The sequence below is a fragment of the Manacus candei genome, unplaced genomic scaffold, assembly GCF_025592945.1.
Source record: "Manacus candei isolate 608988 ecotype Guabito, Panama unplaced genomic scaffold, ASM2559294v1 h1tg000050l, whole genome shotgun sequence".
Lineage (NCBI taxonomy): Eukaryota > Metazoa > Chordata > Aves > Passeriformes > Pipridae > Manacus > Manacus candei.
The window spans coordinates 15,649,824-15,668,505 of record NW_026138098.1 but is presented as its reverse complement, the minus strand read 5'-3'; the positions used below and the strand labels follow the sequence as shown (position 1 = coordinate 15,668,505).

The window sequence follows — 18,682 nt, the reverse complement described above, 5'->3', positions numbered from 1 at the left end:
ATCAGTCTGCACAACACACTTCATAAATCTTCATGACTTATGTTTTCTTGCAACATCACTGTTTTCATTACAATTAAGCTGGATGCATACAGATGCCTACTTAAGAGACAGGTGTCCTGCAACAAACTTTAACTTCCATCTTTCTCACAGAATAATTTTCAAAGAAAAAATTTCTATCTAATGTTACTCTGGTTCTACTTAAATAAATCAAATGCTTTGTTTTTCTTTTTTTCTTAAGTATATGAGTACAATCATTCACAATTATAAGTCAGATAGTCTTTTCTGTAACTGTGGTGAATATTATTTCATGCAGATGGGAATGCTTAGTTTTTTGTCCATACAATGACAATAAGCACATTTGAGAAGATCTTGGCCATTTCTCTTTACAGCATTTTTGCATAATCAAGTTTAATCTATATAGCACCAGAGAATTATCTGAGAACATATTTAGCTCTTTCAAATCTGATACAGTTTTCTACAAAGCCCCTACTGGAGTCTGAATATACTATCTTCTAAAAATCCTTGAACTTGTAAAGTTTTCAATCAGCATTTTACATTTTGCCTGAAGCAGCTTATCAAAGCATGGAGTATTTTATCAAGCTTACTCACCCTCTAACTTACCCTCTACAATTATGTATATAACTAGCTCAAATTGTAGAGGGTATTAAGGAAAGAAATGGTGTGACAAATATTCTGAATTTCTAGGAAATACCTAAATGTGAACTCATAATAAAAGCAGCTGAAAATTTAATCTAATACAGTTCTGCAGATCAGCATATTTCAGTTCCAGCCTTTCAAACCTGAAAATATCTTAGGAATCATTATAAGTCTTCATGAAGTTCACAATTTTGCAAGCTTGCAAATGCCATAACTCATGGAGTAAAAGTTCCTAAGTCCCAAGACCATCATTCTCTCATAAAATGACCAGGTATCACTCAGGTGTGATTATTTTCTTTTTTGGCTACATTTGCCAATAACTTTAGTATTCAAGAGAGTTTCACTTGAATGGACCTGTATATGTGACTTGCTATGCTGTTTAATAGCTTGTTTACAAGTAGTAAGTTGACACACATTTCTTTCACAATAACCGTAACCCACTTCTTTTCATCTATACTAAGTAGCTCAGACACTGTTCTTTAAACAAAGAAGATAAACTTCACCTTCTACCTCAACATCTCTTAAAGATTTGGTACTATCGTACTTCTACTTTGGAAAGTGTCAACATCATGTGTATCTCGCCTGTACCTTAGCAAACAAAATCCTTTTTCTGCTTTGATTGTGACACACACTTGAAATAAGGTCAAATCAAGGAGGAACCTCTGTTCCAGGGATCATTCACTGAAAGTATTTGATAGTGCATTCAGGTCAGTTTTGAAGAACAGTATTGCCATGTAGGACAAGAGAACAAACTTTTGATATACTTTCAGCTGGGGTTTTGATTCACAAGACAGATGAAATGAAATTAAAAGCAAAACAGGTGTCTCTGTTACCGTCTTGCTCTTAGCAGCTCAACAATTCAGTCACTCACCTTGAAGGTGGAGAAGTTGTAGTCACTTGTACTGTTTGATTTAGAGTAGGCAGGAAAATACCTCCACACTATGATACCATACACTGGCAACCCAGTGCTGTCAGCAGTGAATACTTACGTGGCCTACGCAAAGCACAACAACTTTCTCCAGGTACCACTGACAATATATTGCTACTCTGGGTCTCTTTAATATTTTAATATTTTCTTTTTACTGGAAATTTTCTTGTGTGGAACAACTAATTCAAACCTGAATTAAGCATTTTCTTTGATCTAAGATAATTTCATCCCATTGGACAGAAATACAATTAGCTTCATGTTGAAATTCAATAAAAAGAATTCATGAAAATGTTTCCTTATCACCATTTTATACCCTTTTCCACTGCAGACCTTTCAGTTACATTTCTAGCTAGCAATAAAATGGCTTTGGCTATAATCCTTGACTCCATCTGACCATATATCAGCCTTTTAAGAGCGATCATGTTAAATAGCATGTAATACCAGTATGTCCTTGAAGGATCAAACCAAATTCCAAGCACCTTTAGGTTCTGCAACCCTCCCTCTCCATCTCATTCATGATGTACAGACTTAAACTTTCTGTTTTGTTCCTTTCCCCTATCTCTAGCTTTTATAGCTTTTATACCTCAGGGGGGCAGAATCTTTCTGGTTTTTCCAGCTAAGGTTCCAGCATTAAAATTCTTTTTGTTTGGGTGGGGTTTTTGCCCTTTTTTTTTTTTTTTAATTTTTTGTTTGTTTGTTTGTTTGGAGAACTTGCCTAAATTGGTGGGCTGATAAGACACAGTACAATCTTACCAAAATGATCAGCATTTCTGTAGTACTGCGGTATCATTGTGTTGTGTCATCTTCGAATGTCAGAGTTATTAAAATTGTCTTCAGAATACACCACTGTTCAAAGATTAGCTCTATAATTAAATCAAACTAAAACTTTGAAAAGGCTGTTATGTTTAAATTATTTTAATATCCAATATAAAAATATAGTAAATTATTTTGATGTTGAATATAAGCCTTATTTTGATGAATAAAACTAACACAACAGCTATAAGAAAAACATGGCTTCTCCTACAGTCAACTTTTATCAAATGCAAAAAATTAAAAAAAGGTATTTCAGCAATGTGGCCTTTCTCCTTCCTGGGAAATATGAGAAATATTGAAACGAGAAACATGGGAACAGTGTTTTGCAGATAACATTTAAAAAATATCACTAGATGATCTTCAAGGTCCCTTCCAACCCAAGCCATTCAGTGAAAACAGCTGTTACACACTTTGCTTTTTATAGAAACTTACAGTATGAAGGCAAATAAGCAGTCTTGAGAATACATGACGATTGTGATAACTAATTACAGAACAATTCAAAATGATCTAATAATACACATTTCTAGTCTTAATTTCCAATATCTAAAATCAGATGCGTTGATTATATCAGAGACATGAGTTAAACTTGCTGATGACTGACCCTGCTCACATCAAAATATTCTGTCCTCTAAGCAAAAGGATATAATCAAATATTTAAATTATAGCCAACTTCCTTGAGCATGATACAGCATATTTTCAGTGACACTGTTGGCTTATCACACCATGGTTCATCCAGCTGGTGAAAACCTTACTCACAGGGAGACATCATTTTCACTTACTCTCCAATGACCCAACTGTGTCTATTCTAATAGTAAAGAGTGAACTGCAGAGATCTCCTCAGGGCTTGTGAGAATTCTGCCTTGTGGCATTTCCCATTTAATTCAACATATACAAACTATAGAGAATTTTTAAGGAAAAGACAGATAATCCCTTGGGATAATCAGGCTTAAATTTACACTTTATAGAGGAGTATGTTAACTGTAGGAAGGAAAAATGAGCTTCAAGATTCTATGAGAATTAATATTTAAGGACATATCCTAAAGAAAACAATAGACTGTAATTGATGCTTTTCATCTGACCTCTTTCTCCCTCTCTCTCATTGTTTGATACTTGAAGACATGAATTTATGAGAGCCAGCGCTAATGAAAAATGCACTAGAACTTAACTGCTTTTCAGAGCTGCTGGTGTCAAGGGGCTGAGTAATGTCTGTGTCTGTCAGAATGTAAATTAAGTTGCTTCATATGATTCAGTCTGAAGATTCAGAAAAGGGCATAGCCAAAATATGGCATATTTGCCAAACCTGATGTTTAATAAAGATTTTTTTATCAAAGTCAAATTTTGATTCCCCCATTACGCTTCTGTTATGCTGCAATAAATTGTAGCCAACTTGTTATAAATGACTGGGGACATTTTTCTAGACCCTGAGATTAACAAAGGTCATTTTCTGAAAACCCTTTCAATCTTGGGAATATTAGAAACAATTAGCTCTTTTTACTCTGGGGTTTTTATCTGGACATAAGGACATAAGCATTCTTTAAAAACTAAATATAAGAAGTCTCTAGTCTTTATAACTGGAATGTTTTTAGTACCTCCATTATGGTTGAGAAATATCATGTGACAATTTTCAATGACATCATAAATATTGCTGTGTGCAACTCAAATTCAGGAACAGCCTGCTTTATGAGTAACTTATTCAGTAAAAATTACCATGTCATCAATTTGTGATGGAAGTCACAACATTTCCCTCCGGGCTCTCTCAGGACCAGCAGTTAGGCAAATGCAGCAGCACACAGCAGTAGGTCCATTTGTGCCCATGTGCTGGTTTCCAGCTTGTCAGAATTCAGATCAAGCATCTAGATGTTCATCCTGAGACAAGCAGGGTTAACACTGTGAGCAAAGCACTAAGCAGATGCCTTGACCTCTGTGGCATCATGTAAGTCTGTAAAATCTCCTCACTTTAGAGCAAGAGCCTCAGAACATGACTGGTTGGCAATAACAGAAGAAGAGGGTTTTCTTGGATTTGAAAGTTTAGTGTGGTTTCTTCTTTTTGCAGTGAAAATATTTAGCATAATTTAATGCCACAAAGATACTTAGCTACTGTTTAGTTGGATACTGATTAATGTTTAGGTAGCTGAGAGAAATAATGAGCTTGGGAATGAATGTGAAGAGCTGCTGCCACATTGACAGGAGAGGGGGAGGATGCAAGTGGAGCACTGCTGCATCTTGCACATCCATGTGATCAGGGCGTATGTTGTTAGTCACCACTACACCACAAACATAGCTCACTAGGAAGACCCCTGTTGTTGCTGCTTCCAAGACATCACTCAGTATTCTGGCAGTGTATATATGATGTACAGAAACCTGCTCATAGAGAATAGCAGACACACACACACACACATATCTGCATGTACACATCCATTAGCAGATATTACAGTTTGACTGAACTGCTCCAGTTCTCACCTACTATTTCTAGGTCTGCTCTGTGTACAGGTCAAAGGACAGTTTCTATAAAACACTTGAGACATTTCAAAATACATGAAATATGCAAACAGCTTTATAATTCTAAAAATTATTCTATTTAAGGTTGAAAACAGTTAGAGAATGGAATTGAAGCCAGTGGTATTGAGTGTAGGTACTCTGTGTGTGCTGCTGAAAACGCTTTAACTTGCCTCAGTTGTGATCTTCACAAAATTCTCTATGTTCATATTTATTAGCCATAGTACTAAGGCTAATACTTTGAATACAAGGCCACACAATCCATTTCTAAATTGCTACTAAAGCTAGATACACAATTTTTCTAAAGCACTCCAGGGGTACTTTTCCTAGAAGTCCCACAATTTTACTAAGAACATTTTAAAAAGCTTATCTAGATACATTACATGATAAATAAGATGAATTTCAGCAGAGACAGTGAAATCACCTGTTATCCATTTTGCAGTTGATTCTGCAACCCTATTTATGCACATTGATGTTTTTGCATGACAGATATAGGATATTGGACTCTGTAATCTGAAGTGTGCCATATTAGTTATCTTGTAAGACATTCATTGAATAAAAGAGGTGGGAGAAAATTAGGAGATATATTTGTACCTAACCCTGAGATAAAACTTAATTATCTGCCTCCTTAGCATCAATCTCTGGCCCAGCTGGCAGCTTATTTATTTTTTATTTCAAATATTTATAATGCAATTGTGCTCAGTAGTTATTAAAAATGAAAGTAATCTAATTTTTTTCTGTCTTTCTAGAAAGGAATAGTTTTAACAGAATATCTTTCAGAAATATTTTTCTGCTTAGTCTGTACTTCTGTCTAATTTGCATGTGTGCAGAGCATCACATGAAAAATGCATGCACATACCAGGTACAAAAACCTAATACTACCTGCGCCTCAGCTTGGGCTGATGAGAAGTATTGTACATTGAAGTAACTGCTGAATCTTGCATGCTCCTTTGCCTTTGCTGGCAAAAGCTGACTTCAGATGAGTCAGAAGCTAAACTCTGCCAGGTTTAACAAATGTCCACAGAGGATGAACAGATAGAATTATTTATTTCTATTAAGAATACCAGAGAGTATATTTTACAGGAAGTAATTTCATTATCTGCTGAAGTGCTAAGATTCAGCATTTCAATACACAAAAGTCAATGATGCATTAATTTGATCCACCTCATTAGCATCCAGGCACATTTAGAGAAAAATGCCAAAATTCTTACAGTTGGTTCCAGTCATCAAAGCAATAGGCCCCGAGAGATTTAACTCTGTAATTAATAGATAATATATATTTCATGAATAATATATGTAATAAAATATATATCGTGTATAATGCATAGCATATATAATGTATCATATAATACTTGATTAATGTATAAGAAGAGGCAATATTTAAAATCATATTGCCATGTAGAACAAGTTTCAGTAAAATTAGATGGCAAAAATGTTTCAAATTTCATCACTCTATAACAGAGAAAACCAATAAAGAACCACAATTTTACATAATAGGACACATTGCTACAGCCCAGGGAAAACTAGAAGAAAAAGATCAAGTGCACCTCATTTGTCTTGCTTCTGCAACTGAATATGCAAACAGCAGGCAGAGAAACTGAAGTAACTGTTACAAGCACACGTCCTTTTCTACTAGTAAGTAAGGTCTCCTTTTAGGTATTTTGGTATCTATTTTCACTATTTCAGCTACTTTTTAGAGTGGATCAAGCTCCTTGGAAAAAACGTGGTGGGACAATTTTTATGTCAGATTTACGTATTGATTTTTGGCAGTAGACTCCACTTACTGACTCACAAAAGACATCCCTATGTCTCATTCATATAGCAAGTGCATATATATGGAATACAAAACCACTTCTACATGAACTGGAAACAGTCTATCACACACCCCCATTACCAGAAAAGACTGAAGGACAACACCAAAGTGTAATGTTTTTGCCAAACACATTCATATATTTGTATTCAACAAAACCTGAACACAAGGCAAACTAGGTCTATAGACAAGGATAACCGACAAACTACCTCTTGTTTAAAAGTGTCTTGTGGACTGTTTTATATTTTTCCCATCACTGGCGGTCCTGACATATAAAAAAGCTTAACTCAATCTCCGTTTGAATCAACTTTATACCATTTAGACAAATTAACACTCCCTTACCCAAACCCAGATGTACCTGAGAAATAATATGCATAAAGGCCAGCATTGGCTTATAGACACAAGAACACTGACTAGTTAAAACATTCCTTATAAATGACTGCACTGAAATATAAGCATCTTAAATGGATTTTATGGAAATATTATGATACAGAATAACTTTGATATTAATTTTATTAAAACCAGGAAAGTTAAAATGCCCCCCAAAATTATCATTATCATACTAAAAGAACAACAATTCCTAATTATGCGTTTAGCATTTTCTTGCTTAATGGGATTTTTAATTTTACATATACTATGCCTGTTTCCTACACGAAGTGATCCTTACTATTTTGAATCTAGTACTAAACATTATGAAATCATATTAGACATTTCAGTGCCTGTGTCTCTAGGATATATGGTGCCCTGCATGAGAAAAATAACTTAGAATAATTTTACTTAGCTATTAAACAATTATACTCATGTTCTCTTACAGCTAAAAGGAGGTTTATCATTTCTATTGCTAAACTTAAAATAGCTACTATTTATTTTCACTGTCTGAGAACCTCAACATGACCGGTACAACAAAGATTCTAATTAGAGTAATCTTTTCTGTAACCTGATTGTCTATTGTTTTCCAACTCAAACAAGATTTGAATTTGAAGAACATACACTATGCTGGGTCTATGTAACTTGTAACAATTTTCTACTTTAATAGTCACAGTGCAGCATTTGAAAATTGGCAATTATTCATTTTGCCATGAGCTGGTAACTGAAGGACTGAAATTCTCATTTATGAAGAATAGCATAGTAAATCATGTATTGCAAAGTCAGGTACTCCTAGTGAAAGTATATCCTCTTGCTTACACCTAACAAAGTTCAGGATCAATATGGCAATTCTTCTCTTCACAATACAAATTTTATGTCAACTATAATCAATTTCATCACTAAAAATAAAATGTTTTATCAAAAGGAAATCTAATGATGTTAGTAAAAATTTCACTCAGCAGAATCAGACAGAAAAACACAATTCATCTTCCTACAGACTTTTAACAAGTTGTGACATAAAACAGTCATCTATAACTGTTACTTGTTAAAAATTTTGTGTTTAAACTAAAATAATAACTTATTTTAGTCTATTTAGTCTTATTTTAGTCTATCGAAAAGAATACATGCATATGCATTTTTCACAGAAGAGCCATAAAAAGTAGAATTCTTATTTCCTGTCCTTCACTATAAAATGGAGGTCTTCAGGCTAAACTGACCATTCAGGTTTTCCCATGATCTTTGGGGAAAGAGAGGCACCTCCATAAGATAATTCATCCTGTCCTCATTAAACATCCAAGACAGATGGGAGGAATTGTTCTCTGGAAATTCTTCTCTGTCTTAGTCTCCTTCCAAAATCTATACAGGCACAATACATAACTTTGGGTAATACTTAATTTCTTGACAGCTAAGCTCAAAAGAGAATAATTAATCTTCTCATGCCTTTAGCTGGAAAACCTAGTTTATGGTAAGGTTTTGCTAGGGGTTTTTTTCCCCTTTCTGTGCATACTGACTATTCTGGCTTGGAGTTTGTGCATTTCACAGGCTTCTGGTAAGAATTCTTACTGTATTACACCTGTGATGCTGTCAGAGACATGTTTGTTAGCCTACTTCATCTAAAAAGCTGATAGGGAGGGCAGATTTCCAGTTGCTCCTGTAACAGCCTTAGATCTCTGATGTGGAATGAGGAAAGCTGCTATCCTGTTATTAGGCTACCAATACAAGTGTGGGCAAGAATTAAAGCAGAAGAGATAAGGGTAAAGGAAGAGTTATTACAGCATAGTTTCTGACGATTAAATAATGCTTGGAAGGAAGCCAGTTTTTGATTGTGTGTGGGTTTTTTTCCCTCCATAAGAAACCAACAGAAACATTTTAATTCTTACCATTCAGATAAAGGTTATCTGAACCCAGCCAATACCAGTTCTGCATATTTCTATCTCCTGAGTAAACCATAAGCATACAATAAATATTCAGGTATTTACACACACCTAAGTGGCTCAATTCTTTATGGATCCTATTTATAGTCTTTAAAAGGCAAAGAATACAGAAATAAAAGAAAGTGTTTATAATTGATATGTTTTAGGAAGACATTAAAAAATAAAGTATAACTAATATTCCATACCTGAGTAGTGGTTGCTTTGGATAAGAAGGCTGGTCACTGTTTTGGCATGGCTGAGGTTTTTTTGTGACTTGCTTATAAATATTCCTGGCAGTTACTCCAATCCATAGCATAGTAGAGAGTGTAGAATAATGCAGTACTATGCCAACCTAGAAAAAACAATGGACAGTTAAACAACTCAGTAAGTGGATCAGTAAAACAAGAGTTTTAGAAGAATCTTACTGCATAAGTGTACAAACAAATAGATTTCTTAAAATGAATTTGTAAGTGCATCTAGCAGTTGCACTTACAAATATTTATTTAATCTATTATAGGTAATATCTGTAATGCCAGATGGCATGTTAGGAAACCAAGACTGTAAAGACATTAGTTTTCTAAGAACCTGATTAATGACAACATTTTACACCTGTTTGTGTTGCAAGCTTTGTTAGCTTACCACAACAGTGAGATTTAAAAATTAATGAGAGACCTGTATTTTTCTTGCTATTTTCTTGCTACTATTTCCTTTAATTTTTCAAGAATGTCCTGCTGTAGTTCCCTCTCTGCTACATACAGCCAAGACTGACTTCTGTCAATGGAATCAGTGCTACTTGCCTAAAACTAGATTATTTTCAGACATATTTTAAGAAACTTTTAAACTTAGTCATATAATTTTTAAAATTAAATGACAGGTCTTGGCATCCTCCCTTAAAAAGACATACAATTTCTAATAGTGTTACTATTACCAAGAAACTGGTGTGCTTATCATTGAAAGTAAAATAAAGTACAAACACCTTTAAAATACTAACATCTTTGTTATGTTAATAATTGTTATTCATTACTATGGAAGCAGTAATTGGACTTTTATCCAATCTCCACTGCTTTATTACATCAGCTAAGTCTCCATCTGATTATATAAAATGAGGTTACCTTTGAAGCAATAACCTGACATTTTGCAGTGACAAGTAAAATATTGCTATAATTGGAAAGAACATAAATGTTTAAGGAATACAGAGAATTGCTGAATAAAGCTAACACAAATCTAATGACTTATTTGAACCAGTGTTCATTTTTTGCTCCACTTAAAACAAAATAATTGATGAGTAAAGAAAAAAATTCGATGCATTTTGTTTATATTTAGTAATATATTTCAAAACTTGAAGATAGCAGCAAATATCTTCAACTGGAAACCCTTTGTAATTTTCTCTGGGACTTGTCTGTCACATTAGACAAGGGAGTATAAAACCTTCATTGCTATTGTCGCTTGAGGTAAAAGAAGCAGAAATAAGAGAATGAGACAACTTTATATCATCAGCTGGCAGACACTGCCAGCTCAGGGACTAGTGCTGTCTGGACTTAGTTCATATGCAGCTTGCAGCATTTCTGTAGGGACACAGTGAATCGGGCCATGAGCGAGGAGGGGAGTGAAGGAGTAAGGCAGGAGGGAGAGAGGAGAAGGAAAAAGGGGGAAGAAAAAGGAGGTATAAATCATGAGGTAAAACCAGAAAAATTCTAGAGATTTGATTCCTAACCTCTTTCTCATTTCGGCATAGCATGCCTGCTATATATTCTGTATTCCACACAAGTATGATGTAAGAATACGAACAGCAGAATGAATTCCATGTGAAAAGGCACCTACATGTCAAATGTTGAACAACATATATGGCTATATAGACAGCAATAATAAGCCACTCAAATGAATGAGAGACCTGAAAATAGTACAATAAAATCATTTTACTGAACTTTCAAGGAGGCAACTCAACTGACCTAACACATCATTGCAATGCCACACCTTAGTCTCATTATTGTTCTTGACAGTGTGCTCACATTTCAGTAGCTGACTTCCTTCTGATATATGGACAAATTGAACAAACATAGACAGGAGACAGAAATGTTATCATCCTCTGATGATGTTATCAACTCTTTAATAATATGCATCCTTCTGTCTCAAAAAAACCCTAATCATTTGCATTTCTTGCTTGAAGGAAAAGAGGATATATCCTGATGATGCAGGACCTCCTTATGACTGACAGATGCAAGATGACACAACCACAGTGTGTCATTTGGAAGGATGCACTGAGCTGTTACACTGAATTCTAAAGGAAAGGGTGGGAGGATGGATAGGGTTAAAAATTAGAGGTGACTAAGAATTACAGGGTAAAACGCAGCTGCTGCTCCCTGGATGGAACATGGTCAGTGTGACCCACAAAGGCTCCCTGTACAACAATAAGCACCTGCTACGGCAAATGGAATGGAGGGTGGAGGAGAGTGGAGACACCGTGGCCTCCCTCCATGGAATTCCTTGCAGGGAAGGGAACATGGTAGTACCTTGTAGTTCAAAGACTGTAAGTACCTGTCAACCAAGGGAGACAGATGTCAAGATACAACACATTAAGTATGTGAACCAAAGTAAGAGAATTTTACATCAATCAGAAATAAAAGTACTTATGACTAAAGTCACTCGAGCTTCACCTAAACCTAACGAGATAGTATAAAAGTAAGTTACGAATAGGGGGGAAATTGAGGAAGACTCCACCAAAGCTGCTGGGATTAGTCAAAGGGCTGAACCTGTCTTCCCCCCCATAGGGATGCCTATTGAGTAAGAAACATATTCTATGCATGCTAAATGCTGTTATTAGGATTAGAGCTTGTGCTTGCTTTATAGTATTAATAGATTGCTTTAAACACATTTTTGCAGTCAGACACAATCACCAATGACCCATGAACCTTATTAACCTGTCACAATTTGTATTAATAAAGTGTGTTATTCTATAAACCATTAGAGTGAGTCCTTCATAGGTGCTAGTAGTTTCTGGCAGCAGAATAGGAAGATCCATTGAGGGGTCTCCATGCTGTTGGCTTAGCGCCCCTGAGAAGGGCAGTCGAATCACCTTCCAATCTTACGGATCTGTTCAATGAACAGTCCCAATTACAGATGCTGACAAACCCCTGAGGCACTGACAGACAAGTAAATTACTAAGGGTCAAGAAAATCTCTCCCACACTAAGGGTTGGGTAAACCTCTCCCGTCCTTTCACATGACAGTGGTGATAATTTGGTTTCTCAATTACCATCACAAAATATGCTTTTGGACTAGAATTTTTGCTCTTATTCGTCCACTAACAATAATTAGTAAAGAAATGCTTGTCACACCTAATATTGAAAACTCAGTGTTTCAAAGTAGTAGGCTTTGCTCTCTACCCCATGTCCCCATACTGACATCAGTAATGTTACAGAGATGTATTTTCCTCACTGTTGTGCTTAGGGACTGCGACTGCAAGCTCTTTTGTCCCATTCAGTGGGACCACCTTTTTCTACCTCTTTTAAACTAGGAAGACATCTGAACTCTATGCTATAAAGACATGTAATGGAAGGGAAGGACAAGGCTCAATAGAAAGGGGAACAGAACAAATGTGACTTTGTTCAATAAACTCTTACTTAACTCTGTTAGCAAATGTAAACCTGCATGAAAGGCTCAGGGTAAAAATTTACCTATGTGTATCTTGTGACTGGATTTGTGCCTCTGTAAAGTTTGAGGCAAATAAATATATATAAATTTAAGAGGAAAGTAAATATATACAAATATATACAAATTGCCACACCCAAGTGGCAACTTAAAACTATTTCTGCTATTAGTAGAACTTTTGTATTTCAAATTATAATTATATAATTACAATTATAAAATTGTGTGAAAAAGGTCGAGTTTTCCACACAGAACAAAGGATTATGACTGTAAACGTTAAAGTGGTGACCCTTATTTATAAGAGGGTTTTCCACTGACAGTCTAAATGGTACAGAAAAAACTGTCAGGACATATGCATTGAAAGACAGCATTGCACCTAAAGCTCTTTAATGACCACAGTTATAAGGTGAAAATTTTCTTGTTTGCTTGGATTCAGTTTTTCACATCCTGTGTTCTTAGAACACTTATCTTTGGGAATAAGCACCAGCCTTTTGAATAGAAGATTATGCTTTTCTGCAGTAAGAAGATGCAGTCTATTTGTGCTACTTCAAGAAATTTCAGTACCTTAGAGGTAACTTAAGTTCCACATGATGCCGTTACCATGGTAAAGACCAGAACACACATTTATGCAAAGCATTTGGGCACAAAAAGCTCCCTTGATCAGCTTGAACTTGCACACAAATTTCTTTGTTTTCCCCAAGTTTTTAATTCAGTTTCTTTTCTTTTTTTTTTCCAGTTGTAGTCATATTTCAGATAAGACTGTACTTCTTTAGCCAGTTCTATTTAAAGAAGGATACGAATATTCACTGACATTCTGATTAAACTATTAATCCTGCAATGAAAGTGATTCTTTTCAGTGAGATGAAGGGATTCAGGAATTTCTCTGCAGTCTGTAACACCACTGGATGTGAACTTTTCATGATCTTTAACATTTAGCATTAGAAAAACCCCCATGCTCTCTTCACAGGTAGAAAATTTAACGCAAGAAGTTGAACTTTCTGAGTTGAACTTGTAGGCAACTGGCTAGTATGGAATGGGCTTTGCCTTTCTTGTTGAAGATTTACTACCTTACAGAAAGGAATTCACAAGCAGCTTCACATTTGGCATTTATCAGGGAGAAGGGAGATCTGAGCTGTGCCAAAGTTTACATGGAAACTTTTATTTTAAAAAACATATAGGAGGTTCTTTGAGATGCGACTGAAGTGATCATGCCACTCACTGACTGGCCACTAGGATAAAAAATTAAGATCCTTTCTTGCTCCCTAACTTTTCTGCCTCCTGAATCTTGTGCCCATAAGCCTGTTCTTCATGCCACAACATGCTGAACTGATGATTTCATTCCCTAGCATCCATAACCTCATGGTTTTCATGCTTTCCTGGAAAGTAGGGACCATGCATGAAATTGAAATCTTTGTCTGAGAACAGAACTGATGCCTCCCACACACAGGGAGTGATCCAGCTACATTCTCCTTTCTCTCCCATTCCTTACATAAAAGGAGTAATCTTCCTTCTGCCATTTGAAAGAAAGCAATATGAGATCCTAACTGTGGAAGATGGAAGGGGATGACTATGTCATCCACTAGCTGGCTCAAACACCTTTCTGGTAGTGTACTGGCTCTGATTAATCCCATCTAGCTGCTCCTAAGACAACTTTTGATTTGCATGAAAGACTTTGCCATAAATTCAAGACACTGGATTCTACAACACCAGTCAAGATTCAGTGACACCCAGAATCAGATTCACGGGTAATCTAAACAGTTTGTAGATTCATTCACACAGGAGAGGTATGAAGGTGCAATGAACTCTTCTAGACCTGTACTCTAGCATCAGTTTTCCTTATAAATCATAGACTGCATAGCACATATGCAAGTGAAACATCTATACAAAATCTCATGAAATATATATGTAGGTTTAAAAGGGAATTTTAGATTTTTAGATTCCATATAAAAATAAATATCTGACCACCTCTGAAAAGACATTTTTTTTCGTTTGATTATTTCACCTTCAAGGGGATTTGAAGGTTCTTTCAGCTATCAGAGAAAATGGGTCCATTTCCATAGCATTAATTTCTGATGCTTAAAACTAGCCTGGAACTATTCATATAGAGGCAGAAGGCAATCCAAATGAAGCTATTTTAGAACCATCCTTTTTGGTTAATTTTGAAGGATAAAAGTTAACTCAGTCTATTATTTCACTTGGGTAAGGATGCAGCAGTGAAATTTGTGTGAAAGTTTTAGGGATAATTACAATAAGAAAGGTGGTGGTTCACTGGTTTTGATACAACATTTCAGTGATTAGGACAAAAAATTACTCGCACTTGGAATCTTTCTGTATGCACTCAGGAAACAAAAGGTGGAAATTACATTGCTGCAGGGTAAAGCTGTTATTTGAATTTTAGCAAATTGAAAGGTGTAGTAGTATGGCAACACTGAAAGTGTTACACCTGCAGTATAACTAATATTTTAGCGCTGCTTGAAGCAGTAACATTTTCACAAATATATTTTAAACCCCAATATCAGGTTATTTTCCAGAACTGAGTTAAAAAAAAAAAGGGAGAAAGAGACAAATCTTAGACTTAAGGGACACAGAAGCCCAAGCCGGCTACATAATATACATTTCATTGGCTGAATGATTTAAAGAATTGTTGTATTCCATACATAGGAGAGAAGGAGTGCTGTCCACCCCATAAACACTTATGCAAGCTGTGGGGAATGTTCAAATACATAAGCGCCTCAGGAAACTATTAGTGTCTCTCCCTGACTCCTGACTCCCTTACTCCTAGCTTTGGCACCCTGAACATTAATTCACGGAACAATTGTCTCAGGGTTATCACAGAAGGACACAGGCACTGGTGTCGGGGTTGACAGAGAACCTGTCAGCAGCCTGGCATTTAGTGATGAGGAATGTAAGCAACTCTAAGGAAATATTTACTGTAATGCCGGATGGAACAAACATAATGCAGCCCAGACCAAAGGTCACCAATCAAAATGTGCATAATATCACCAATGACAGTGTGCACAGTGTCCTCAGGTCACCAGTGACAGTAAGCACAGTGTCTTCTGTGTCTCTAATGGAAATACGTACTGTGTTTTATGCTTGAGACTTTTGACCAATTGTGTTGTGGCACGATAGCATACAAAGAGTATAAAAGAAACACTTGAGAGCAATAAACAGCTTCCTGATCACCTTACACCTGGACTGCGTCTGATATCTGTGTCGCTTTGGCCGTTCCGACTTCAGCAGCAACACACTGGGACTCACAGAATTGTGAAAAACTTGCTGTCAGAAAGCAAGAAAGGATCTGTGGTGGGGTACAGTGTTCTGGGAGTGAATATTTGTTCAACCTCTGTTACCAGCTAGAGGAGTCTTGTCTTAGATGATCTTTGTGGGTCCCTTCCAACCCAGCATGTTATGTGATTCTGTGACTGTTTGAACTATTTCATCCATTAGCCCTATCTAATTACATCAGACAGACAACTTCTACCAGGAAACAAAGGACAGCCTGCATCTTGTGTGACCTGTATATTTTTTGTCTTTTAACTACTGATGATATTGTCTGTTAATGTAGCATGTTGTCAGGTAAATAATTAACTTTAGGAAACTGGTTAGAAGACATATAGGAATGAATCAATTCAGTTTCTGTAAGTGTGCATGTTTCTCAGCAGCTCAGGATCTGGCGCTATACCATAGCAAGAGACAGATGTCACTGATAAGGCATTTTATGAAGATACCCCTGTAGTTTATGTATTACTTGTAACAGACTATTAATAACACATTTATCTCAATCAATTTTTCATTATAGCTGTTAATACCAGATTGTTACCATGCAATCTGCAAAGTAAATAATCAGACAACAGCAGCAACAGATGGTCATTTGTGATCATGTAATTACATGGCCATGGCTGCCCTACAAACTAATCTGCTACCCTCACTTGCAAACTGCAGATAAAGACAATGGTAAGTGATATTTCAATTTACTAGAACTTACAGATTAATTATGACACAACACATTAGGTATTGTGAGATATTTATCTTAAAATAATCTAGTGGATAACTGTGTTATTAAATGAATAGCATGTAATACACATAGGTAGACTTCACACTTATAAATGTTACAGTGCTTACAGATCTACATGTGATGTTTACTGATGGTCATACATAAGTATAACAAAAGGCTTGCAAAGCATTGCACTGAAAACTAGACTGATAACTCTTACCATAATTATGCAAATTTTGCAGTGATTCTGCTGTTATCTGGTGACACTGGCTATTTACACCCATTCCAAAGAACCAGATTAGTGACAGGAAAAATACCTGGGAGAATGTTGGCTAAAAGAAATGTTTTATTACAGCAAATACCAACCACATTCATGAGACCTGGAGCACTTCTATAAAATCCAAGAGAAGAAATATTTAAGATAAACAAATTGGAACGATCCCTCATCAGGCATTATGGAAGATAACTAAAATTACTTTCTTTACACATTGTACAGACTCAAACTCTATATTCAGGGCAGCTAAAGCCAGTCCTCTCTGTGCATCTCACAACACTATTGCCCCAAAATGGCTGAAGCAGGAGATGTGAAACAGTCCAGCAGTGCAAACAGGGGCCCATATAAGTATACTGGTCTGCTTTGTTTCCTTAGCTCAAGTTGTAAATAAAAGACATCCATACTATAAACATTAAGCTGCCCAAGTGTATATTTAGAGATCACCCAGTGAAGCCAGGGCCTCCCTTGGGGAAATGGTATGTGTATTATAGTGAAGCATTAACCTTAGTCCCACACATCCAATCCAAAACACAAGAAGGACTGACATATTTTGAATTCATATTTTTCAGCTATTCTACACAGCAGAGAAATAATAAAATTTTCATGGCTTTTTAAAAAAAAAAACCCATCACCAAGGAATTCTGAGCTTCAGAGACATTAATGCATTGGTCACCCTCTTACAGAAACTCAGGTGACAACCAAACACTGAACACTCCCAGTGCTGGCCTTTAAATGATATACTTACAATGATTTATTTTGAAAAGCTTAAGATCCAGGAACAATATACAAAAAGAAGGAGAACTATCAATATTATGGTGAAAATTCAGTTGCAAGTTTCAATTCTCTAAGTAAGAATTACTAAGACAGATACTTACAGCTTGACATATAATTGGATATTTAATGCGATTGATTCCACCAGCAAAAACAGCAAATGTAAGAGCAGTATGGAAGCAAAAGTTGAGAAGCATATGCCATCCTTTTCTACTTATTCGGATTGTGCTGTTGAAAAAAATCACATTTTAAAATTAAAAAACCAACATATCTATCATGAAAATTACTATTTGGAAAAAATATTTAATTTGATAGAATTAAATTCTCTGATTCTTGAATATCTACATAGCAGTCTACCTACAGGACACAGCCTGACTTATACAGCCTTGAAATAAATGGTAAAAAGGTAAGGTTAATGGTAAAAACTGTAAAAGTCTACTGATTTAAAGTTTCCTCCACCAAATCAAGCATTTAAAGTAGAGTACTAAAAGCAAAAGGCTTATTGCATAGCTTCAGATATGCAGAACTTTAACAAGACCTCTCTAAAGTATTAAATGGAAGATGAAGATCAGAAGATATTGCATTAAGTTCACTTAATTAATATTTAGCAGCTTCTACAGTACAATACATTCCTACTCTTTTAAATTGCTAATGGTCTTTAACAAGAGGTATGTAGTTAAAATGGCATTTATATAAATTTTTCACAGAAAGGAAAACACAAGCTTTCTAAAACTAAAATTTAAAAGACAAAGAGAATTTCTTTTATCCAATGAGAGTTACCAGTTTTCCAACCAAACCTGGTCTTTGAAGCCAGTGTAGTTGGCCAAAGTCTGATCAACTGGGAAGTTGTCAGAAAGCAACTTCATAGTGCTCATGGTTTTATATTGAAATGTCAAGTTAGAAATCTTAGGAAAAGTGTGCAGAAGGATACAGCTTGGGAAAAGCTTAGGAAAGGTTGACATAACCTTTGTTTTGATTTCTCTGGTGTAAATCACATTGCTGCCATTACTATC

At 35.7% G+C, this 18,682-nt stretch overlaps 1 protein-coding gene across 2 annotated transcripts in view; it reads right to left on the bottom strand.

The window, feature by feature from the left end:
• ADGRA1 (adhesion G protein-coupled receptor A1) overlaps window positions 1–18,682 on the bottom strand; it is a 261,633-nt gene that overhangs the window by 22,666 nt on the left and 220,285 nt on the right. For both annotated transcript variants that reach the window (XM_051800658.1, XM_051800659.1), the window contains 2 exons: window positions 17,774–17,897; window positions 9,190–9,335 (listed from right to left, as the gene is read on the bottom strand). In XM_051800658.1, the coding sequence (XP_051656618.1) occupies window positions 9,190–9,335; window positions 17,774–17,897 (270 nt within the window). The remainder of the gene's footprint in view (window positions 1–9,189; window positions 9,336–17,773; window positions 17,898–18,682) is intronic.